Source organism: Thalia democratica, chromosome 4 (genome assembly GCF_965202585.1).
Source record: "Thalia democratica chromosome 4, ktThaDemo2.hap1.1, whole genome shotgun sequence".
Lineage (NCBI taxonomy): Eukaryota > Metazoa > Chordata > Thaliacea > Salpida > Salpidae > Thalia > Thalia democratica.
This window is the reverse complement of record NC_139168.1, coordinates 34,456,275-34,482,296: the sequence shown is the minus strand read 5'-3', so window position 1 is coordinate 34,482,296 and position 26,022 is coordinate 34,456,275. Positions and strand designations below refer to the sequence as shown.

Below are 26,022 nucleotides of genomic sequence, written 5' to 3'. Positions count from 1 at the left end.
GGAACATGTTCCTTTATTCTAGTTGTGAGGTGTCGAGAAGTTTGACCAATGTAACTTCTAAAATACTTCTAAAAAAACTAAATTATCTTACATTTTTTACTGTTTTTTTTTATTTGTTTTATAATTAAAAGTATTTTTAGTGTATAAACATGTTAAATCAAAAAGTAAAAACAAAATAATTTTAATAACACTAATTTATTGTTCATAAGTACAGTAACCTCTTGCTTATTTATGCACATTGTGTCCACAGAAAAAGTGTGTAAAGATGCGAGAGATCGTAAAGATACAAGAGGTACCTAATATACTTACTACAATGGCTGTTTTTTGATATTGCTTCTAATTAAAAGCAGACTAATGACTTTCCGAACTTTAACAACTTGTTTACTTTATCTATACATAAAAAACAAAAAAATAAAACTAACATATATTAAAAAAAAAATTAAATTTGTATGAAATAATAATACTTGTAGAAAATCTTTGTATATTTTATCTTTATTTATATGTGAATTATTTGATATTTAACATTTATATTCTTTTCTACTTAGCAAATACAATTTATAACTAAGCATTAGTTTACAATTAAGAAATGGTGTGTTGTCTATATTAAAATATGTTTCTATCGCCTTTTACAAAAATATGCATTTGGTGGTGGAACAGATTTGTAAGCTCTATATTGTTTAAGTTCTATTTTTATTACGTATCACTGCTACTTTTTGTTAGGAAATTTTATTAGATTTCTTATTCAGATGTTGATTCATATAAAGGGCAAGATTGTTGTATTATTTTTTATTTTTAAACTTTCATTATACATTCATTATTTAACACAGTTATATTTTTTCAGAATTTCATTTAATCTCTTATTGTTAACAAAGTTTCTTATATACTGAGCTATAACTAAAAATGTTTATCAATTAGTCAAGAAACATAAGTTTACAAAGTCTAAAAATATAGAGAGGTTATTACCATTTAAAAACATATTTCAAATTTAAAAAGTACTAATAAACTTAGTTTGTGCAATTAAAAAAACTAATAAAAATAAATATTTTTGATTCTTTTAGAATTCTAAAATGCGTAACTAAACAAGAGTGCGTAACGTCACGAGTGCGTAAAGATGCGAGAGGTTACTGTACCTGATTTTTAGTAATTGTTTCAAATAATTTAAAAATTATGTAAAGAACTTAAAATGATTAAGGAGTGTCATAAATTAATTTGTAACCCTTGCAGAAAAAAATACTGTCAACCTTATTGAAACCCAAATTTATGACAAAAAATATCTACTATATTTATTTTTATGAAACAAGTTGTGTGTGGTTGAAAAAAAAGTTATTTGTGAAAAATATCTATGGTAGAGTTTGGAAAAGTCCGCAATACCACCTTATCTTATTAAAAGACTCAAATATTTCTTTTGAATTATTGTATGGAAGGTGACTGAAATGAAATCACTTTTTGCAGTTCAAGCATCCCAACTCAAAATTTAAACAAGTTTTTAAGACAAACAACTAAAAACAGTTATTGATTTACTATATGTTAGTACAGACGGACAGTTATACAAAAGTAAAAATATCTTATTATCCATTTTACCAACTCATTCTTGTTTTGTTTATGCATGTCAGATTGGGCTCTTTGGCATTTACAGCAAAAGACTTGATTTACAACTATAATTACATAGAACTTGATTAATTAATTGTTTAGAAATACAACTCAGTTTAATTTTTTTTCTTAGTAGTAATTTATATTTAATTAAGCTTAATTTTACCTCAGTCCTTTATTAGGCTTGTCTCGCACTTTCAAAACGTTTTAAAATAAGGTGTTTGCTGTTAGTCTCTTTGTGTATTTTGTTAGTGGAAAGAGAAGCAAGATATAAACTGTTCTGCAGCCTAAAATGTAGCATTGAAATAATAGAAAACTGTCAAATATACTAGAGGGAATAAATGCTAGTTTTTTAAAATATAAGCTACTTATATATACCTCAATGACATGTATCCCACAGCTAACACCATCATTTTGTCTGCCATGATTAAAACCAATAGCTTGAAAATATTCTGCTTTTTCTAACAAACTGTTGTCATCTTTTAATTGATTTCTATTAAGAATAAGTATTAATAAGAAAAATATTAAAATTAAAAATTAGATATCTGTTATAATTATATATTAACTAATTATTAACTAAACTAATTATTAATTAAATATTATAATGAACTAAAGAAAAACTTTTGCTTTAACTTCAACCTTTTATTTGTTGTCTATTTACAATAAATGGCAATATAAAAAAAAATTAAAACATAAAACTTAAATGCTTTTTGTAAATCATGGATTTTTTAAAGATTTTTCTATAGATTTTTACTGATAACAGAACAAACTAACTTTATGTTTATTATTAATGTATTTCCTCTACTTATCTCTTATTGTAATACTTGTAAAACGTAGATTTTTATATTTCCTGAGACAAACTTTAATTAATGAAATACATAGATTAATAGATGATTTCAATTAAAATGTTACTAATGTTTTTTTTTGTATGCACAATTAAAATAAGTTTAAAATAAATTTGATCTATATTTAGTATGATTAATTAAAATATTGTTAAGTAACATTAATAATTCTTAATAATTATAATAATAGTATTAAGAATTAACATAACTACGTCTAATCAAATGCAAGTAAACTTTTATTATCCCTTTATAAACATTGAAAGATTGAAATCTTTAATTTTTAACTATTTATTTGTTACAACATACATCTATACTTGTTTATAAATGAAATGGCAGCACAAAAACCAAATAAAATAACTAGTTTCTTATTATAAAAAAAAGTTAAGTCTAATATAAGATTATTAATAATTCTGTTTTTATGATATCAAATATAAACTACTTACTATTCCTATCCAGTGCTACAAGTATTTTGTCTTATACAGTCAATTATGACGTCAATATACTTTTTTTTTTTGCAAAATATTATTTTTTGCGGAGAAGAGATGTGTTAGATTATAAGTACAAATTATTTAAAGGATATTTGAAGAACAAAGTAAATTATGGTTGGGGAAGTTAAATATAGAATTTGTTTTTGAAAAAGTGTCTAACTTGAGAAAGGTGTGCAGCATCATCTTAGGTTATTACCAAAAGTTATACATATTTTTTATTATCTTTCAAAACAGACATATAGTTTATACTTATATCTTTCATCAAAGATCCAATGCTTATTTTTGTAAAAATAATGTCCTTCCCAACTTCCTTTCTTATACCTTTAATGTGGGGGTATGATGTATTTTATTTTTTTGACAACATCTCCAGGCACCTCAAAAAAATAAGAAAAAAAGAATCACAAAAAAATTGGTAGGGTTGGCTTATCTCTAATGCTTCCTATTTAACTTTTTAAGACTCGTGGCTACCTCAGGAGAGAAGTAGGAAAAGTTGTTTAAAAGTTTATGTTAGAAATCATTCCAAAATACCATGTTGCATCTTTCAATCTATATTTTTTTTTGTCTAGCATGTTTTAAAACAATGTTAGTATAATCAAAGACAATAAAATAATAGTTTAAGAAAATATTTATGTTTACAAAGGAAACACCAAAAAGTATTAATATTTTAAAGTTAAAATTGTTTAAAGAACTGTTCAGCTTTTTTTTTTCTAGTGCTTTGTTTAAGCTTATAAAAGTTTCAATAGTTATACAGCATTTGATTCTAATTTTCAAAAAAGATATGAGACATCGATACTTCCACTAGTAATTTGATAGGTGTCAGTTTCAAAACATGTTCAATTCTCACCTTCTTTGCTCTGATTCAAAAATATTCAAATGTCATGCAAGTGATTAAATCCTACTGAAAACAATTTTTGAAATGATTTCCAATACAAAGATTTACAAACTTGAATTCAAAAAACAACTACATTTTTTCATTTCAAAAAAATACTCTGAACAGTATAGTAACTATCACAACTTCAATAAAAAATTTGCAAAGTAAATATTTTGTTTAAACCATTGAAAATTTATATTTATTTTAGTAGTAAAGCTTATTTTTTTTATTAAAATATTATTTATTTTCACTAGTTATTACAACAGATGACAAAAGTTTTATTATTAATTAAAATGAGTTATCAAATTATTTTTTTATTTCCAGGTCAACTTTATTAAAAACAAACTATTTTTGTTTCTTTTTTTTATGTTTTCAATTTTATAATTAATAATTATAGATAAAAAGAAGATTAATAAAGTTGTAAAAAATGTTTTGCATTAATAAATTTTTATTTCCAAGTGGATTGTCTTACTGAGTTAAGTATAAATATTTAAAAAATATACATTAAACAAATAATTTTATGCTTGATATAAAGTTGAAGTGAATCTAAATTGAATTTTAGATATTTTCTTGTGCTAAAAATTAAAGTTTTAAACATGGAGTCATTTGAAGAAAGGACTCCACTCATAAACAATGGTTTTCATCATTCTATGCAGTAAGAATTAATTTAAATATATGAGAACCATGTAATTTTCTTATATAACAATTTTTAATATTTTTGTTAATATCAAATATACTTTTTTTTTATCCTATGATCTTTATCCCTATTGCTACTAATATTTTTGGAAGTCAGTTAATTTTATTCATTTACCTTCATAAAAATTTACTATATAATGTTATTCAAACTTAAGACTATTAAAATTGTTTTGTATGTGTGTTACAAGTTGGCCTCTATATTTTGTCATTAAAGGAGATATTTTGAAGAAATCCTTAAATATTCTCTAAACCAAGAAAAGTTTCTAAATTACTTAAAGTTCCTTAAATTCTTGACTTTTTAAGAAGATAATGATGCTTATAAAATATATTTAGTTATTTTTTATTGAAATTTTTGAACTTAGTTATGGTTTAATGTTTTTTTCTTAATGGGCTCTAAGTACAAGTAAATGCATTTTAGTTTTAATTTAATTACATTAGATTTTTACAGATTTTTTTAATTTATAAGTTTTTAAATCTGAAGCTCTAGAAAGTTTTATTTTTGCAAACGTAGCCCTGCAAAATATTTTTTGTTTTGTAAATCTTGGCTGCCAACTGAAAAATTACTAATTTCTATTATAGAAAAATTAAGATTAAAGTTTTGTTATTTTAAAAGAATTTTTGGTTGTTCTTAAACTTTTGGCAGTTTTTTACAATTTTATTTATGATGTATTAGGATTTTAAACATAAGTAATGTAAATTTTCTTTCTAGAAGTGATGCAGTTTCCATAACTACAGTAAATAGAAACAGAAGAATTTCTCATCCACGTAGGACTTTCTGCCTGCTTGCTCTTTTTGACCTACTCCTTACTACAGTCCTTTGGCTGTTTGAGTGTGGAGTAAGTAATGAACTTGAAATGCTAAATGAAATTTGTTGATTAAAGTTTTTTTTATGCTGTCTAAATTAACTAAGTCCTATATAAAGTACTTCAACTTTAAGTACTGGTAAACAAATTGTAGCATAATTGTACTATAGCTTATTTATATATTATGTTTATATTATGTGTGTGTTTTTATTTATACTTATTATTGTTTCAGATTTTTAATTGTTGATAAAGAATTTAAACACAGGATTTTTTCAATCTTTTAAACTTATAACGGTTGTAAATCATTGATGCAACTACAAGACGCAAAATCACCCATGTGATATAGTTTACAGACTAATTGGCTGCATAAAGTATGATATGAGAAGAATTCTCGGTCATCAAAAGCTTTATAATGCCAAATGCAACTGATTAGGTCAAGAGTTGACCAGGGGATCAGCCAAGAAACATGGCCTGCCTTCATTTGCAGGTGCGAGCTTTTCAAAGCTTAGTCAAACAAAAGAAGCCAAAATGCAAGCATACAGCTTTTTCAATGCCCACTTGCCAAACTTGGTGGCTAAGTCAGAAGAAGATGTGGCTAAACTGATTGAGTCATAGTGGTCATAAAATTTGCAATGTCGGTCAAAAGGGCAGAACTTATGAGCTTGCATCAAGAGCACAATAAACCACTAAGAACATTTACAATTCGTATTAACAGCATAGTAGATACTTGTAATTTCACAACAGTCAGTGAATGTAAATTTGGTAAGAAGAATATGACAAGTTATACAGAAGAAGCAATAAAAGATGTGATGGTTGCAGGTATAGGTGACAATGGTATTAGAAGAGAAGTTCTTAGCACTAAAGATATCTTCTCCAGGTCATTGTTTGATATAATTTCCTTTAGTGAAAGCAAAAAAATGGTTAGGCATGCAATGGAGAACTCACGTACTGTATCAGGCGGTATCTTATTTTCAATATTTGATGAAGCAATTTCTCAATGTGGGAGATAAGTCTTAGTGTGTCCTTTGTCAGTTCTGTAAGAAGTTGTTCTATCCATTCAAAAAGGAACTCAGAGTGTAAACCTTTCAGATACTGTCTGTTTTGTTGGCACAAACTTTTTAAAAAAGGTAAATGCTGTTTAAATGCAAGATAGTAGTTCCTATTTTATGCAACAGTATACCCAGATAATGTCATTACACGCTAAAAAGCAAATTATGTGGAACAACACAGGGTTTCCACTTTACCTGAAATCAGAATTTGACAATTTAGGCAAAAAAAACTGGAAAAACCTGGAATTTTTGACAATTTTAGCATGTTTAGTAGTAAAATTAAGATTTGACACAAAAAATCTATCAAATAGATAAACATTTTTTGTCATCATCAAATTTTTTATTATTAAAAACATGTTTAAAGTAGCTTTACAGTATCTTTTCAATGTTTTTATACTATTTAACACAGTTTCGTACCTTAAACTTAAATTAAACTAAAAATAGCCAACAATATGTAAATGAATAAATATCATCATGAACCGCAGAATGTATAATTTTAAAAACCTTTAAAAAAAATTTTGAAAAGACAAGTGGCAACCCTGAACAACATTATATTTTAAAGAAAAAATGTGCGCAAAGACAAATCCTTTGACCATCCATGCATAATGCATCCATGCATCCATTACTAAATATGGCACAAATAAGTTTATTGTGGTACACTAGCTGATACTGGTGCACAGTCAAATCTTTGGGGATGAAAAGACTTTCAAGATGCTGACTTTGGTAAAAATGATCTGCTTCCTGTATCAATTGCAATTTGTGCTGCTAATAAAATTTTAGTAAACATTTTAGGAGCTTTCAAAGTTATTTTTAGTGGGACATCTCCAAATAAATCAACGGTAATCAGCTGCAATGGTATTGTCTATGTCAGCATCTCTGTTAGCTAAGTTTTTTTTTTTGAATGAAACAATGGTTGACCTCCTAATTATCAATAGATATTTTCCCACTATTGGTTCTCAGCTGCCAAATCAGCATTTTAAATTTGTTGCTTATTTGAATAAAAAGTTCAATGTAAGCTGAATTCACATGATGTAACCTACAGTTGCCCAACTAGAAGCAAAGTTATGGAGAAGGCGCATACAAAGGTTAACAAAAGGGATTTCCTGTAGAACATGCGCAACAATGTACTGTTGATGAAGAAACCCATAGAAATTGATTTCAAAATACTCCCAGAGATAATTTCTGGACCGGAAAACTGTAGGAGGAAAAAACCCAGAGGTTTCCATCAAGGTGGTTACAACTCTTTCAAACCACCCTTCAAAATTCATATTAACAGCATGCAAGGACCAGGCCACGGACACAACAGAAGATATCCTGGTGGCAGACCTGATAGAAGACTGCAGAAAAAACACAAGAGCTTCAACTTCAAGAACAGGGACAAAAAACCCAAACTGGAAAGAATTCAAGACGCCTACCATCCATCTTTATCTCAAAAATATTATCTGATTCTCCTACAAGTCCTTTTGAAAGGATATTTGCAGATTTTTTTTCACATTGCTGAAAACAATTTTCTAGTAGTTGGCAACAGATTATCAGGCTGGTCAGAAATATTCTCCACACCCAGTGGAATCTCTTATATAGGTTTGTGTGGGTTGATTAAGTTCCTTCAAGACTTGTTTTTCAGGTTTGTAGTACCTAAGGAGATATTGGGCAATGGTGGACCATAATTTTTGTCCACTTCATCTAAGGAACTCCTGAAAACCTGGGATGTTACATATTGAATGCCTTCTGCTTATCATCAAAGATCAAATGGAATAGCAGAAGTTGCTGTAATGCAAGCAAAAAGACTTTTAAGGTCTAATATTACTGAAACAGGTAACTTAGATAGTGATAAATTTCTAACTGCAATGCTTCATTTGAGGAACACCCATGACAGCAACTGTCAAGTGGGGTAGGTGTCAGAAAAGCACGGTGCCACTTTAGTACTGGCCGTCAGTTTAGCACAGAGTATCACTTTAGCAGGGCAGCACTTTAGTACGGAGTGACACTGTTGCACGTAATAGTTTTAAGTTTTTTAAAGTGTTCATTTAAATAATGTTTAATTATTTTATGATTGATAAGTTAGCAAACAAATAATTCTAAAAATTAGTTCTGACACTTTTAAAAATATTGTCTAAAAATAAAAATAAAGTCTTACAAGGAGTTCTTCAAATTAAGCTGTTTCTTAAATTTAAAACATTAAAAAAAAAAAAGCTAAAAGGGTAGAAAAATTGTTCAAGTTTATTTACCTTTGCAGCACTCATGTACAACTTTTATAACACATAAATAAGCGTAAAAAAGTTATAAGATGCGTGCATGTATATGTTGATATAAAAAATAACTTTATAAAAATAGTTATATGTCAAAAACTTTAAAGTAAAAGCATCAAAATATTTATATTTAAAATTATATAGTAATAAGTTAATAAAGTTTGTAAATTTACTTTTGTTTTAGTTTTCATTAAAGCTTAAATTTGTAACTCACTTAAAGCTTGTTATTTTTTAGTTTACATGCTGCATAGTACGTTTTTACATTTTTAAACATTTTATTACAATTGTTTTTTAAGCAATCTTTTATTTTTTGTGCAACATTAAAAACTAGTTTAAGAAAATAATTTCTAATATTTGTAGACAAACACTTTCCAAGCCTGGAATTTATAAAAATATCTAGATGTATAATTAAGGCCATGGAGCAAATCCTTTTTTTTTACAAATATCAACTTCGGCACTTATATTGAAGCTAAAAGTTATACTATAATATAATTTTTAAGGGTCATATAAATTTTATTAAGTTTTTGAGATATGACCATCTTTTAAAAAACTTTCTAATCCAAACGTAATACAAGTGATGCAAAATTTACTAAAAAACTATCTCTTTCTTTGTTTTTAAAGCAATTTACTTCAAATTTTTGGGAATTGTCGCTTTGATTATTACAATTAACTTGTATTAAGTAGACTCTTGAAAAAATAATTAAAACATTTTATTTAAAAAATAGATGTTTTTGTTAGTTAACAATTTAAAAATTAGAAAAGATATAAAAATGTGTTTCCTTCAAGTTTTTTAAAACTTATTAAAAATTGTACTGTAAAAGTTTTAAAATGATCAAAAACTTAAAGAGTATATTGACTTTTTGTAAAATACTGTATTTTTTTCTTTTTAGTTTGTATTTTTCATTAGAAACCTATTGAACTCTCTAACCCTGTTTACATATAATTCAAAAGCTCCTTTGAATTATAAAGAAATATAAGGACAAGTGATAATTAAATTTATATTGTAAAAAACAAGACTAAGTTGAAAAAATTAATTACAACAATAAATAGGTAATAATTTATATAGGATCCACTAAAGACAATTAAAAAAGAAATTTATGAACACTTGAAAAGCTTGAGAAATAAATATGAAAACAATAGTACAAAGCTGAATAACCTACATCCCTAACATAAACAAACATATATAATGAAACTATTATAAAAATCTTAAAATAATACATTATTCACGGACCAACCTCAAAGTTTTGTTATCTGAAAACATTAGACATAATTAAAGAAATAAGGAATTCGAAATCGCTAATGAATTTAAGAACTCAATTGGTAGGAAAGTGTAAAAATTTCACTATATTTTACTTTAAAACTTGAAAAGTACCTCAATTTTATTTCCAACTTTCAATTTACTTTACTTTAGTTGGTATGTTTCTTATTTGTTGTTACACTTTATATGTGTTTAGTTTTGTATTTCGTAGCCTGTTTTTTGTTTATAAAGTTTTTATCATTACTGAAGCAAAAAACCATAGTTAGTGTAACTAATACTGAGTGAAATTAAAATGATAAATTAAATCAAAACTTTAATCTCAAAAAACCTAAGTTAAGCAGTTTTTACTATATATAATACTTAATCATTGTCATAGGTAAGTTTATTATTGTTATAATTGCTGTAAATGAAACAGTTTGTAAAAAACAAACTTTAATAGAATTTTTTTTGTTTTTTATATTTAAGGCTCGTACGTATAGTGAAGCTCTCTAAAGTTAAAATAATCTTCAACATTATTTACAATATTTACTACAGAGTTTGACTTAAAAAGTTTTATTATAAAACTAGTGCTTTTTCTTTAACAAATTTTAATGATGCAGTATTCTTTAAGAAACTGCATTATGAAAATTGTAATGTACAAAAAATAATACAAGTGATCATTTTCCGAACAGATTCAATCAAATGCAAACGATACATTTTTTGATGTTCTTAACAGTCAAGTGACGGAATACAAAATTGACACTTCTTTGTTTGATGTGCTGGTGAGTTTTCATGGTTTTTAGAAGAATTTATTAAGCTTTAGAGTACATAAGCTTTCATTACTTCTTACCCTTACTAGTATCGATTATTGAACAGCTATATATATTTGACAAATCTGTAAAAAACGATTGGTAATAAAATCTGATTGAATAATTATAAGCATTAGTTAAAGTAAGGTTTGACTTTAATTCCAAAAAATTAAGTACAGGATTTTATCTTAATGTAATATATTTTTCAAAAGACTGCTACAGTACAAAAAAAAAACTTTCACACTCTGTTTAAACCTAACTTATTAGCCTAAAATTTCCTTTCAAAAAGCTTTAAACTCAGATTAAAACATAAACAAAATCTTATTAACAGAGTTTTAAGCTTTTTGAATATAAATTTTAGGCTAATGAATTAGTTTATAACATAAACAAAATTTTATTAACGAACTTATTAGCCTCAAAATTCTAAAAAGCTTAAAACTTTTTTGATAACATCCTTAAATTAATATTCCATCTACTTTGTTTACTCATAGTTTTATCAAATTGTAAAATTTTTAATATTTTGTTACATTAATTTGTGATAAGTAGTTGTTTAAACAATAGAAGATCATATCAAAAATTTTTTGACTTGTAACAATAAAACTAAATACTGTTTTAGTTTTAAGTATACGTATGATACTGTAATATATTTCATTTTATCAATTAATACTTTTAAAGTTTCGTAATATTTTTGCATTCTAAATGTGATGGTTTCTGTTATAGAAGAACTTTTACATGATCTTTATAGCTTCAGTTGTATTTAAATTGAAATTTTATATAATTTTAGTTTGATAATAATCTATACGACTTATGTTTTATATTTAAACTAAACTACAAACCTGAATCATATTGCAGAAACATATGTATAGTCTCAATTTATTTTGAACCGATAGTTTTAATGTTTAAGTTATTTTCTACTAACATATGTAAAAGTGAATTGACAACCATTAAAGTATAGATATTATTATAGTAAAAGAAACTACATAACACAGTTTTTTTTTTTTTTTTTTTCTATACTTACAATCAACAGATTGACTGGATTATTATTTTTACTTTTGTCTAACATTGTCAATGAGGGACTTGGCGAAACCGCTTATCATTTTGTAGTGTTTGGTCCCTTGATCGATGGTGTTTTGGACGAAAGCTTCCCCAGTTATCTTAGTTTTCTGGAATGTTTCAGAAGACAAAGCGCTTTCAACGTATTTGGAAGCTAAGTTTTTGACTTCTTCGGTCATTTTCAATCCTTGCTCTGCGGTTGTTGAGGCGAAATCTTTCACTCCGTCGACGAAGTTGGCTGCTGCTTGTTGAGAACGTTTGTAAGTATCATAAGAAGCCTCTTTCAGCTTTAACGGATCAAGATCAACGTTTGCGTCCGTAGCAGCGTCTTTGACTGCCTTATTAAACTTACCAGTTATTCTTGGGCTTTGTTGTAGACGAATGACGAAGCATCTTTCAGTACTTGAACGTCTTCCTTCAAGCTTTGATAGACATTTCGCGAAATGTAGTAAGCAGTAAACATGCCAACTACGACTGATGTTAAAAATACCATACTTACTTTAATCTACTTTTAAATCTGGAAATGATATATTTTTTAAATTCTTATAAATTTTAAAATAACTTACTTAGAAGTTAATCGAGATTGGACACTAATTGAATCAGTTTATTAGTTTACTCAATCATTTTACTTAATTAAAATAATTTAAGTTTTAGTAAACGTAATACTTCTATTTTATTTTGTTTATGCAAAAGCAAACAATTATTTTAAGTAATTATTTAACAAATAATTTGTCATAGTTGCCAGACTTATAGTTACTCAGCGGTAAGCCACATGTATTTAACAAACATGTGAAATTTTAAAATTTCTATCAATTCTGCTATATGATTTTTCAAAAGTTATAGAAATTATACAAATCAAATATATAGTACAATGAATAATATCAGTGATAAATCTTAAGTACAAAATAAATGAACATCTAGTGGAAAATGGCATGCAGTTGTACACAGGACATTGTACATGTCACTAGAAAATCTGGATTATTAATGTTATAGTTCTTGACTTTCTTTGTTAACTGTCTAATTAGTCATATGTTTTTGAAAAAATAAATTCAATAAATTGTGAATCACTTAAATAGTAGATTTATGTAAGTAAAAATTGTATGACTCCTTAACACTTAAGAAAGCTTTATAAGAATTTTCTTTAACACATGAGAAGTAAGTTGTTTAAATCCCCCCAACAAAATTAGATTCTTGGTGTAAAATGCCAAAGGAAAAATATACTTTTTTTGATAAAAGGTTTGTGGTATGTGTATTTATGTAAACAAAAGAAAAAACTAAAGAAGGTTTTAAAATATTTTAATAACGGCTTTGTTTAAAAAAAAACCTGAAAAAGTTTCTAACCAGCCCTTATCAGGTTTTTCAAAAAGTTATTAAGTAGTCTGATTTTTCAAGATTTGAAAAAGATAAAAACTAGGCTGAGTTATCTTAAGTAGTGTGAATGTACTTTATTAAACTATCATGAGTTGGTCTGAGTTTTGCTAAAATATAAATAGGATTGCCACTATTTTTTGTATAATTGTAGCCTATGTTACTTAAAACTAAGCTGAGATTTTCATAAAATTAGAAAAAGAAGTAAAAACCAAAAAATTAAAAACTTAATTGTTAATCAAGCTAAAATACCTGAAAAACTAATTATAAAAACAAAAGTATTTATCTTTGTGGAAAAAAATACAAAACTTTAAAAAATATAATTTCAAACTAATAAAAACTAGTTTGAGATTGAAAAATATAAAACTAGCTGGCTTTTTACAAAAATAATTTATTGAAGCCTGAATTTTTGACATATTATAAATAAAGTTCACAATAGCCAGGATTACCAAAGTTTTTCTGTTTTTTTAACTTATTTGAGTTGGCCAGTTAACCTTGCTTGTAAACCTTAACCATACTGAGCTTTTCTACAATTTTAGTCTTTAGGTCCTGAAACCAGCTTTAACTGATATAATGAATATCAAAAAGTTTAATACTTAATTGACAAGTATTTTCACGTTATTAGCTTTTATTCATTCAAGTAAATTATAAAGTGCAAATAATGCCTGTAAGAAGTTTCTTAAACTAATTGAATTTTTATGACCCACCTTGTCAAGTTTATTACCATATTCTTACACACAATTCATATAACACAATTCTTACCATAGATCAAGGTTCAGCTAACTGTCTATTTAGCTAAAAAACACTTTTTAATAATTAGTATTTACCTGTGAGTTATTATAATTTGTTTTATCACAATTTTTGGTTAAAATAGTAAATTTTTATTGATTAAGACAAGAAATACTTTTTTCAAAAGTTGCAGCCAGCAACTTGAAAATGCTGCCAAACTTTGCCATAGAATATAGATGTTAAGTTTTGAGTGTGAATAGTTAACAATAAGATTTCAAAATATTAGATATAATAAAACACTATAAAAAACATCAATAAAAAGTATATATTTTATAAAAATTAAGTTATATTTAAATTTTAAAAATTAAAAAACTTAATTTCACATTTTTAAGAGAGTTCACTAAATGTCATAATAATATAAATTTAAGTTTTATTTTAAATCTAAGTAAAAACGGGCCAGGATTGTCTATGACCTCTTTAAAATAAGTTAATATTCTGTTTTTTTTTTTCAGTTTACAAAGTTATAAATTCACTAAGTAATATAATATCATTTTTGGAAAACAGTTTAATTTCAAATGTGAAGAGCAAGGGGTATGATTTAATCTTTAGCAACTACCAAACAATAGTAAAACAAAAAAATTAAACATGTTCATAAAACCAAATTATATTAAAAATAATTATAACTAAAAATTTTTAGTTTAATATTTCAGAGAGGGTTTACTCAAAGATATCAAAATAAAACTAGTATGTGTTTTTTGGTATAATACTAGACTTACCTGGATTATTGGTGACCTCATTTAAGTAGCTTAGTGTTTTGGTTTTTCCAAATCACAAGTTATAAATTTACTATAGAAAAAAACGCCAACTTAAGGTAATAGTTTAATTTTACAAAGACTAAAAATAAACAGAATTTATAATGTAAAACCAAGTTGAGAACATGAATTTTAATAATTTGAACCAAAAGAATATAATTCATATTATGATGAGTAACTGATTTTAAAACTTCTACTGCCATTTATGTGAAAAAAGTAAAGATTTACTGTTTATACATGAACTTTCCTGATTTTTTACTAGCTTAACTTGGCTAGCTTAACTAAAGATTAGCTGCCTGATGTAGATGAGTAATTTCCAAAAAAGAATATATAACCCAAAACTAATCAATAAAATATGTATTTTATTTTTTGCTGTCAAAGATCTTTTCGTAAATTTTTTTACTGCTTTTATATTTTTTCTGTGTGTCCCCAACACACTTTTCAGGAATAGAAATTTACTATTTGTAGCTGTTTACTTAAGCATGTTTAGAAGCTTGAATCTCAGTATTCTCCTAAAAAAGTTTAGAGAAAATGTCAAAATTCAATGTTTTCTATCAACTCTGGTCCCCATATATAATTCTGGAGAATTTTCATTTTTTTCTGTTATAAATGTCTTGCAGTCTGCTCACTGCGACTTAACAGTAGCATCTATGTTTGTATAAAACAATTTTCTTATTGTAATTTCATTTTATCTTTTTTCATAAAGTTGAGGACTAATTTTATGTAATTTTTTTTTTTTGGATTGACTATAAAATGTTTTTTTTTCTTAGAATATCTTCTATATTCTAATTAGTTTGAATTATATCGAATGTACGCAGGGTTGCCACAAAGTCTGAAAAATGATAAAAGTCAGGAAAAAAACGGTGGTTTTTGAAAAAAAATTGGTAAATTTGATATAAGCATATTTTAGTAAGAAAGTTTATCATCACTAAAAATTGCATTTTGCTAAATTTATTTTCATTAAAAAAAAAGTTCTTTTGAAATTAATCTTTTTTTAAGGGCAGGGTTGCCACTCGGTCAGGAAAAGTCAGGAAAAATTTAAAAAAATTGACAAAAGTCAGGAAAAATTGGGGGGTTTTGAAAATAAGTCAGGAAAAGTCAGGAAATTTGATAAAATTTAAAAAAAAGTCAGATTTTGTCAGTTTAAATTTACAAAGTTCCTTGTTTTCCAAAGCCTTCAAATGGTAAAAATTAATTAAAAGTCAGAAAAAAATTCTAAAATTTTCAAAAGTATTTAATTTCATTTCTAATGCCTTCACCTGGTATAAATTAGTTAAATATCCTTAAATAAACTGCAAAAATTTTCTATTAACATATTGAACAAGCAGATTTTGTAAGCTTTTTAGTATTGATGATCTGTAGCAAGGACACTTCCATAGTGAAACTGTGATATATACACAAAAGTTTATGTAGCATAATTTTAGAATCAAAGTGTTTTTTATTTAAGTAAATAATTGAGTTCTTTATAACTAAGCAGTTAGTTTAGTATTTTAAGTAACAAGTAAATGTGTATACTTTACCTCTTTATAATTTTTTTAAAGTTGTTTAAATTTATAAAATAAGTTATAAGAGAGGTATATGCCAAGATTAAGTTTACTTATTATTTGTATTTTTTGTAGAGTAACTTAAGTTTTAAAGTAAATAAGAGTATATTTATTTGTTACAAATTTTGTACTAAATGATAAGAGGAAATATTTTATACAACAGATATAAAGTTTACTTTATTATGTCTTTTTTTACAGTTACTTAAGTATATTCTTTTTTAATTGGGTTTTAATTTAAGGATTTTATATTAAATAGTTTGGGTAGTATTTTATTAAACTAAGTAAACAATGTATATAAGTAAAACATGTTTTAAATAAATACTTTTTATTATTAGATATTTTTAACTTCTAGGTTGTTTTACAACTTATATGCTAAGTCTGACTAAAGTTTGTTTATCTAGATACATTTATGCTAGGAAATGCTAAAAAAATGTTTATAAGGTAATAATACAAGTATTTTGCTGATAGAGCTGTTTATTACAAACATCAATCATACAAAGGTGGTTTAAGTGATGTACTGGAAGTTAGATGATAGAATTCAGCAAAAAACTGTTGTTTTTAACCTGTATTAAAATTACATTGAAAGCTTTATATAGTTTCAAGTGTTAGATTATGTATTTCAGAATAAGTTTAATTTAAGAGTTTGATTTAGAAAAGTCAGGACAATTTTAGTTAAAAGTCAGGAAAAGTCAGGAAATTTTTCTCAGCTTGATCAGTGGCAACCATGTAAGGGTCTAGTTGAATTTTAAAAATAAATTTAGAACCCCCAAGTCTTTGGTTATGTATTTTTGAATTTGTTTTTATCAAGAATTTGAGTCAGGAAGTTTTTTCAGCTCGATCTATGGTAACCCTGTGTAAGGTAGTTTGATTAAAACAGGACATTTTTCAGAACCATATATTGTGTGATATAGCTTTTTTTACAAAAAACGCTCTATACCATTACTTAAAAGAAAATACTTTCTTTTGTAAATTAAAACTTCTGGTTAGCACATTTTATATGCATTTTGATGCAATTTTTATTTGCTTGCCACAGAACGTTTGTAAGTAGGCTCTCTACGATTTTGGTCAGAAGTCTTTTTAAAACATCAATAGAGGCCAGTTGGTTGTTGTTTCAAATTATCCAGTGATTTTGATTGAATTTTTTGCACTAACTTTGTTATCAAAAAATAACTTTTTTTTTTCTTAACTAATATGAAGACATCATCCCTGTATCAAAAAAACTTTTATGCTTGAGTATTAGGTTTTGAAGTTAGAAATTTATTTTTTTCAATATAGCCAATAAAAGTATTAGCTTTAGTCGGGATTCGATAACATATGTTTGGAGCATAACTTAAGGAAACCGCGCAGTTCCAACCTGCGATCATTTCCCATTCGCACAATTGCCACCAGATCAAATATAATAACCGCTTATCGACCAAGGGTAAGAGTTAGGGGTAACAGTGGTAACAAATTAAATAAAAATAAATGTATAAGTTAAGTTTAAAAAATTATAAATAATTAAATAGAGAAAGAATGTAAAAAATATTTTTAGATGGGAATTGTTACTATACCATAACTTAGAGTAGTTCTCACTTTTATTAACTATAAGTAAAAACTTTGTGTCCAAAATACTAAAATAGTTGTAATTCTTTATCCAACAGGTTCTTTCAGCGAGTAGGTTTTTGTTTCTGGAAGCTACTTACGCCATATTTTGCATAAAGCATTGGTGGCCAATAGCAGTCAGCACTTGCGTTAGCAATATGTTGATGTTTGGAAAAATATTTCTTATTTTTCTCACTGTAAGTACGATAAATTCAAGTATGCCTGTTTATTTTATGAAAATTAAACATAAATTGTATTACTTTTGATAATGTATAAATATTTGTCCGTTTATTAATTAAATTTCTAGTGATATATTAAAGTATAAAAACTTTATATGTTTTTTTTTTCCTTAATGAATAATAATCTAGAACAAAAAAGCTGGAAAGCATTTAACTACATATAAGTAACATAATTAAATACTACTAATTTGAAATATTTATTTATTTTATCGCTATTTTATTTAAGAACCACACACCTCTCAATATACCAATGACAATAGTCTGCTTGGTTTTTGCTTTTTGTATCACTTGGGTCGAAGTGTGGTTTCTTGATTCAAAAGTTCTGCCTGAAGAAGAAGCTCAAGCTGACAGTTTGTTTGTTTAAATTTATTTTTATTTCGGTATGGGTGTTGCTCTAGAAGGTTATGAAAAACTATCTATAATATACAAAACTGTTTTTTATTAAAATTAATCATCTAGCAAAAAGTACTAAATATCAGTCCAGACTTGAAACTAAATGCTATTTCACAAAGCTAAATAGTTTGAAACTGTAAAGTTTAAATATAATTAGTATTATTTTTTGCAGCAACTTTGGTTCTAGTATGTGAAATTATTTAATTATAAAAATGCTTATAACTAAGTTTGTAGGAGGGTCAAGCCTTTTTTACATAAACTAATATTTCCTTTTATGTGAAAGGTTAAGACATTAAATATTAGTACACTTTTACAAACTAAAAAGTTTCATTAAATATTGCAATATGTTCAATTATGTAAAAGGTTTTGTATACTAATTCATACATATTAAATTTTTTCATAGTAATTTTTTTTTCGATATTTAAAAACTCAATTAAAGTATACTTACACTTTTGCTTTTTATTTAAACTTTATTTGTCGACCTTTAAATTTTTCAGTTAATATAGTTTTTAAATTCAGACTTCTTTGCATAAACTAATAATACAATTAGTATAATAAACTGTTTTTTACTTTTTAATTTTAATTCCGACTAGTAATTGTCTTAAGTTATGCCAGGGCTGTTTCTATAAATTTTAGCAACTTAGATTAAAAAAACATAGTATAAACGTTATTAATAATATTTAGAAATTTCCAAGCACTTTATAAATTTATTTTGGAAACTATTAATATAAAACTTAATGTATATGATTAGTTTACAAACCTTTTTATTTACTATAAAAAATTACTTTTTAAAAATTATACTTTGATCTATTAAACGATGGTAAATTCTAATCTTCATAAAAAAAAATTCTTTACTTTATTTTTAACTATAATTTTATGTATTATTTAAATCAGATAAAAGTTCTCAATCCTATATCATTAACATAAAACAAACAGTGTTGGCGCAGCAGCAGAGCAACATTCAGAACAGCAGGAACTCATTCTACAACTACGGGTTCCATCCCAGCTTCAGACCGATCGGTGCCGCATCTTCGAAATACTATTCCCCCGTTGCTTCCATTGAGCCCATTGGTTTGTTTTATACATGCGGTAGTAGTAGCTTTTATTGTGTTGGGTTTACACTTACTGAACTACTTTATTTTTGTTACTCTTTTGTTTTATTGATCATTTTTGAATAGATTTAAAAGAAGACCAAGACTTGCTCACAATGAACGAAAAAGAAATAGTTACCCAAGGCAAATATGCTTACCAAAGGCTAATGACTCTTTATGATGATGTGTCTATATGGAAATTTGAACAAAAAGTTTGTTTGTATTAATTCTTTTTTAACTTTTTGCTTTTTCGATTTTATAATATTTATTATAAAATAAAATTACTTTTAATACTTTTAATATTATTTTTTAATAAATGTTTTAATTTATAGAAAGGACTTGATGAAGTGTTTAGTTACGATGACTTGCAATACGGAAAAACTTTTATGCTGGTTGCCTCTGTTGACCATTTCAGCCCAAAGTATATTTTTGAGGTAAATTTTTTTACTTTTTCAAGTTGGTAGTTTGATACTCATTAAAAGAGTTTTTTTTAAGTAGTTTATAGTTTATAAATAAACTAATAAAAAAGGATGAAGAATTTAACTATTTTACAAACCAAAACTCTGTTTTTATGTATTATTAATTAAAAATTATAGAAAGTTTTATTTTGCAAATGTTTTATTAATTTAGTCAAAATGTTTTGTTCCTTATTTTTATTAAAGTAAGGTAATTAAAAGGTATTTGTTAATTAAGGTATTTGAAAGCATAAAAGCTTAAATAATTATGTCACTAAATTATTAACTTTTATTTTTATATCAACCTTATTCTGTATGCTTAAATTTAAATATGCATACTAATCATAATATACTTATTTTTAAACTATGCGTATTATTATACTTTAAAAACAAGTTGTTTTGTACGTAGTAAGTGTGTTTAAAGTTTGCATTTATTTATAGTACTGAGTTTTTCTTATTAACAATTTTAAAAAGAATGTATTGATGAAAGGAGAAGATCTACCTAAATGGAACAAGTCGATTACTTCTGTCCAAGTAAGTTTTTAAATAATTTGTTATAAATTTGATTAACTTAAAGATTTGTGTTACAGTATATTTTTAAAAGAACTAATTATGAGCTACGAATAAAAGCAACTAGTATATGTTTTAATATCAAACGAGCCTTTGAACCTGGGTGATAAATTATTACAGTTTAATTAATTTATTTTTAGTGATATATTAAGTACAAAATTTAAGGTTTATAAAACATTTCTCTTCAATCTTTTCTCTTTAAAGAAGGTAAAATCAAAAGATATAAATGATAGCATTTATTGAAAAGAGGAGACAAAGTTTTGATTTATACATTAAGTCAAACTATTGATATAATACAGTTTAAGAAAAAGTTTTTTTTTTAAGTTCCAATGAAGTGAAAAGATATACATATTTAAAACTGATCTTTTGATTTTATTGAAGTTTTATTATCAAACTAAATTTAAACTTAGTTAAACTAAAATTGAAAAATACCATGTAAAACTTTTTAATCTCACTCACCACCTTAAATAATGAAGTTAATCTTTCTTTAGTTTTAGTGTAAAAATTTTTATTGTTTGAATATGACTGTTTTTATTTAAAAATTTTATGTTTTTCTCATAGTTTTATCTTGTTGGAAATCTCAAATAGCTTTAATAAGTTTACTAGAATTAAGTTGTTAACGCCTAAAGTTTTTTTAACGTACCAGGGTTATTAAACCTGCATTCCTTGAAAAAATACGAAAACTTAGACAAAAAATCCTGAAAAATTTATAATATTTTATTCGGGTATTTTCAATCTTAATTGAATTGTTATATAAATGTTATTATAGTTATATTATAATTTTTTTTTGTATGTAATTTTGAACTATGAAGTAAAGTACTTCCACAATCTAATATTAAGACAAACACCTGTAAACAAAAGCTAATTTTATTTATATAACTTTTTATCGATGTAAACCAATATATTTTCTAAAGTAAAGAGAATATTAATTAAAATACCTTCAAGGACGAATTGTAATACTATATAAAAGAGTTGCCAATGTTTAAATTTTGTTAATTTAGAGGTTATAATTACTTTTTTTTCCACACTTTAATCCTCATGCGTCTAGTATTGATGAAATAAATGCAAAAAGTATATACTTGATATCGCTAGGTTTAAGGAATTTCCAATAATAAATTATTAATAAAGCTTACTTAAACCTAGCGATATCAAGTTTATAATTTTTTAATTACTATTATTGTTTCAACTACCATTAATAATTCAGTGCTTACTAGCTTATCTGGCCATGTTTGGCAAGGTTTTTTGTAAATAAGGCCCAATTATAACTGAATATGTCTTTCTTTTTTTATTCTACCTCGTTAATATTATGCAATGCATATAATAAAACGTACAGTAATTTATCTGTTAGTTTAATATGTTTTAACTTTCTTCAACGAACAGAAGAATTAAAACAGACAAAAGTTAATGAAAAAAAATTTTGTAAAATTTAAAATCAATTTAACGAAAACAAATTGCATCGTAAACAATTAACTATTTTACTAATATCGAAAATCTTTCTAAAAAAAATAGTGGTTTGTTTGGCATAACTTTCTTGATTCTTAACGTAAAGCTCACGGAATCAATTTTTTGTGTGGTTTATGTTTTATTACGGTCGGTTTCGGTTTTTGTTTTATTATTTTTGTTTTATTTTGTTGCTTACTAATGCTAAGGTATATCTTGGCCTCATTCTTAAGTACAAGACAGGTTTCATCGCAATTAAAAATTTAATGTTTGTAGTAGCTCTCGGTTTATTATTCCTATATTTATATAGCGCGAAAAATATGTAGCATAACATCAAGTTTTTTTTGTAATTATCACGTAATTATAAACTGCTTGCTTAGCTAATAATATCAAATTAGACATGTATCTATAGTAAAGCATTGATTTTAGCTAAATTAAATAAGTATGCTTCTCGACTAAATAAAATTATGTTGCCACAAATTTGAGACCAAAATGGTAACTTTGATCAAGCTGGCTTTTTGCCTCAGAAGGGCAACCCTGGTTCTTTAAAAAAAAAATCCAGAATAAAAACCAAAAACTGTATTAAGCTTTCAACTTTATAAAAAAATACTTGTCATGCTCAACCATAATTTTATTTTTGATCAAAACAGATATTTTTGTTTTATATTATTTTTTATCTATAATCAAAACAGTTTTTTTTTTCTTTTTGTTGAAAATATTGAAAATGTTATTTTATTTTTATTAGATTTTACGGCAAATCGGCTCAAACACGAAAGTCACTTGCGAAATTTCGGCGCCGGCGGCCATGGGAATGATATCGAGCCGCCAGTTCGTCACCGTCCGTACCACGAACACGCCCACTTGTGACAGCGACATCTACGTGTCGGCGGGAATGTCCACTGAACTGCTCGACGACGAAATTCAAACTGACCTCACCCTCGTCAGGTTTGTTGATGTTTCTTTTGTTAATATATTGTTTATTGTGCAATGTTTGAGTCGACATCAAAACCTGAGCTACTTAAACAGGATACACAAGTGAAAAGATTTAAAAAAAGACTCATATTTGACAATTTACAATAAAAAATAAACATAATCATTTTAACTTTTGCGACCTGTTTGAGTATTTTTTTTACTTTAAATAGAAATGGTACGTTTCAAATAAAACCTTTTAAAATTGTTGCAGGGGTTTCAACGGACCAACTGGTTTCATTCTGTCGGATGGAGACAATGAAAGTTCGACCAAGTTTGTGTGGATACTCAACACTGACATACGAGTTTGTCTGATAGTTTTTAATAAGTTAAATAATACATTTCATATAGCAAACTATCACAAGTAGTTCTTAGTTGAAACTTTCTTCGCGGCGATAAAATCGTAAAGTAGAGTTGTAGTTTCGTACGCCAAGCTTTTTTCAAAAACTTGTTAAAGTAAATTTAATGTTTACTTAAGAATACCTATACTTTTTTTTTTGACTTTCTCTAAACTGACTATTGATTATGTCAGATATTTATCAGTTTAAACAAACTACTTTAGATTTACTGTTTGTAAGATTATAATACTGATTCATATTTTTAAACATTTGTTGAAATATTTTTTATAACAGGGAAACATATCAAGAAGTTTGGTCAATAGAAATCTTGTATCTACAATGTTTAACTTCGTAATTTCACTAAGAAAATACTTAAACGATATATCTTATTAGCAGATTTACTTTTTATTTTCTAAATGACTAATCGTGTATTTCACGCAATTTTTTTTTATTTGTTATTTCCTTAAAAGGATGTCATTTTATAGCATCTGTCACTTTTATTTGAGTTATTTAAAACTGCTAATTTTTCTGTGCAAATGGCTGTTGTTATTTGTAGCTCTTCCAAGTTAGTTTTATAAATATTGCTTAAAACCTTTTACAGATTTTTTTCAAGTCGTTTATGAATTTTTTACATTAAATACGATACATATACTACTCGTAAAACATTTTTTATTATTATGTAAATTAGTTTGCTACTAAACCTCTAAAGTTAACATTATAATAATTGTTAGAATCTACCACTGCCTAAGTTTAATTATTTTTAAAAATTAAAGACCAATAGCGCGTTTCAGAAGCTTGGTAATTTTTAATGTATTAAGTAATAATCTCCTTTATTTTTTATGTGATTTTTGAGATTGTATAGATTTGTTGACTTATGATAACAACTTTTTTATTATAAAAGTGTATTAAACTTTTCAACCAAACATAAATGCTGTAGAAAACTTAAGCTGTTCTTTATAAAGCTTCAGTTAATTTATAGTTGTTTTTTACAACTTGCTTAATGTCTTTACTGTAATCTTTTTAGAACTTGTTTGTTTGATTTTTTGTTCTTCCTATTCTTCTTATGCATAGTTTACTTCAATTATTATCGAATTCCGTTGTATTACCTAGTTTAAGTTTATTATGTGAAAATTTTCTTTTTATTCATTTAAAAACATTTTAATTAAGTAAAAGTTTTTATCTATGAAACTTACTCAAAAAGAAAAAAACAGGATAACAATTATTTAAAATATTTATATAACGAGTGGGTAATGAATTTTTTTACGGAAATTTAACAAAAGCACAAACTTTAAGTTTATGATTACTGTGTTTTAAATTTTCTTTTAGTGATGAACTTGATTTAAAATTTGTTGTAAGTGTTTTTTATAATACATACCTTTATTTTCTGTATGTGCTCTATATATGCCAATAACAATATCGTAGCTGATTACTTAATTAATTCCTTTTTTATTCGTATTGTTTTACATTGCAAACTGATTATTTTTTGCCAGAAAACATGTTTAGTATCTTGATATCCGTTCTTAGTTTTATTTTAACAATTTATTAAAGATTTTTACAATTACTTTACGTTATAGTTATATTTTAAAGTACTAAATCTGATTAAAAAAAGGTATCAAAATTTATAAATTGTTTTTTGTTTTTTATCTACTTGAAAAACTTTTATCAAAATACAAAGTGTTTAAATTATTAGTTTTTTACTTTCAGCATTATTTTATTTGAAAGTTTTTTTCCACTAATTACATCAAAGAGTTATAATAAAATTTACTTGAGTTTTTAACTAAAGCTGACAAGTAATTTTTGTTAGCTATATTTTATTGATGTTTATAGTTTTGGTTGATAATTTTGCTAATTAATATAAACTTCAACAACACATTTCGTTTTAACATGTTGCTCCTGTTTTTTTTTTCATATTAAAGCTCTTCTCTAATTACTAAAAAACTCGAGTACATAAACAATTAAGATGTTAAAAGAATATTTTTTGTTTCAAAGAAAGCTGTTATTTTACAGTTCTTATTTACAATACCGCTGATGAGGGTCTATTAGCATCTAAGGGATATTTTATTGTAACAATGTTGAAAATTTAGCATTTAGCAAATTCTTCTTTGAGTATAAATTTTTCGTTTTTTGTTTATACATTACTGAACCACAAAAACTAAGTACGATTGCTAATTTTATCGACTTATGGTCAAGATATGCTACTCTGAATACTAACAGAGACTTGTAAAACAAAATGTTTATAGCAACTTAAATATCTATTAAATTAAAAAATCTCTAAAAAATCTTAGACTGACCTTTAAAAGAAAAATTACTTTTAACATGCAAAAAAAAATCCTGAATACATTTGAAAATGTATGTGAGGTCAAAAAAAACAATTAGTGATTAACACAGAATAATAAGATATCATTTTAAAACTGGGTGCAATATAAGTCTGAATAGAAACTTGTGTCAAAGTCATTAGACGACATATACTTCTGTTTTAACAAATTTTAAGCAACCAACGGCTTATTTTGTTGTATTTTTGAACAAATGTTTTGAAAAACTAACTAAAAAATATTTAGTTTAACAAGTTAAAAATTATTTTTCTAAAAAATTAATTTTCTTTTTGTGTGTATTTAAAAAGACATTAAAGGTCATCATGGCTGCCACAAAACCTGGAGTTTGAAAATTTAGGCTAAAAAACCTGGAGTTTGATAAAAACCTGGAATTTTGTACAAAAATCACTAAAAAACCTGGAATTTTTACATTTTAAGTAGTAATATTTCGATTTGTCATGAAAAATCTATCATGTAAATATAAGAAATTTGTC

The 26,022-nt window shown here is 25.7% G+C and overlaps 1 protein-coding gene across 1 annotated transcript; it reads left to right on the top strand.

Annotated features, from left to right (window-relative positions):
* The first annotated feature begins 4,357 nt into the window (after positions 1-4,357).
* On the top strand, positions 4,358-23,993 carry LOC145834453 (stAR-related lipid transfer protein 3-like). The gene is made up of 12 exons (XM_082941886.1): positions 4,358-4,446; positions 5,197-5,323; positions 10,518-10,607; positions 17,781-17,918; positions 18,187-18,310; positions 19,290-19,424; positions 19,532-19,656; positions 19,777-19,878; positions 20,374-20,433; positions 22,655-22,854; positions 23,093-23,183; positions 23,511-23,993. Exons 1-12 carry the CDS (start codon positions 4,388-4,390, stop codon positions 23,607-23,609), a joined length of 1,350 nt encoding a protein of 449 aa, XP_082798012.1. The 5' UTR covers positions 4,358-4,387; the 3' UTR covers positions 23,610-23,993.
* The last annotated feature ends 2,029 nt before the right edge of the window (positions 23,994-26,022 follow it).

Coding starts and splice junctions, on each gene's coding strand:
- LOC145834453 (XM_082941886.1), top strand. CDS start 4,388: ATGGAGTCATTTGAAGAAAGGACTCCACTCATAAACAATGGTTTTCAT. Junction 17,919..18,186: donor TATTTCTTATTTTTCTCACT/GTAAGTACGATA, acceptor ATTTTATTTAAG/AACCACACACCTCTCAATAT. Junction 19,879..20,373: donor GCCCAAAGTATATTTTTGAG/GTAAATTTTTTT, acceptor AATTTTAAAAAG/AATGTATTGATGAAAGGAGA.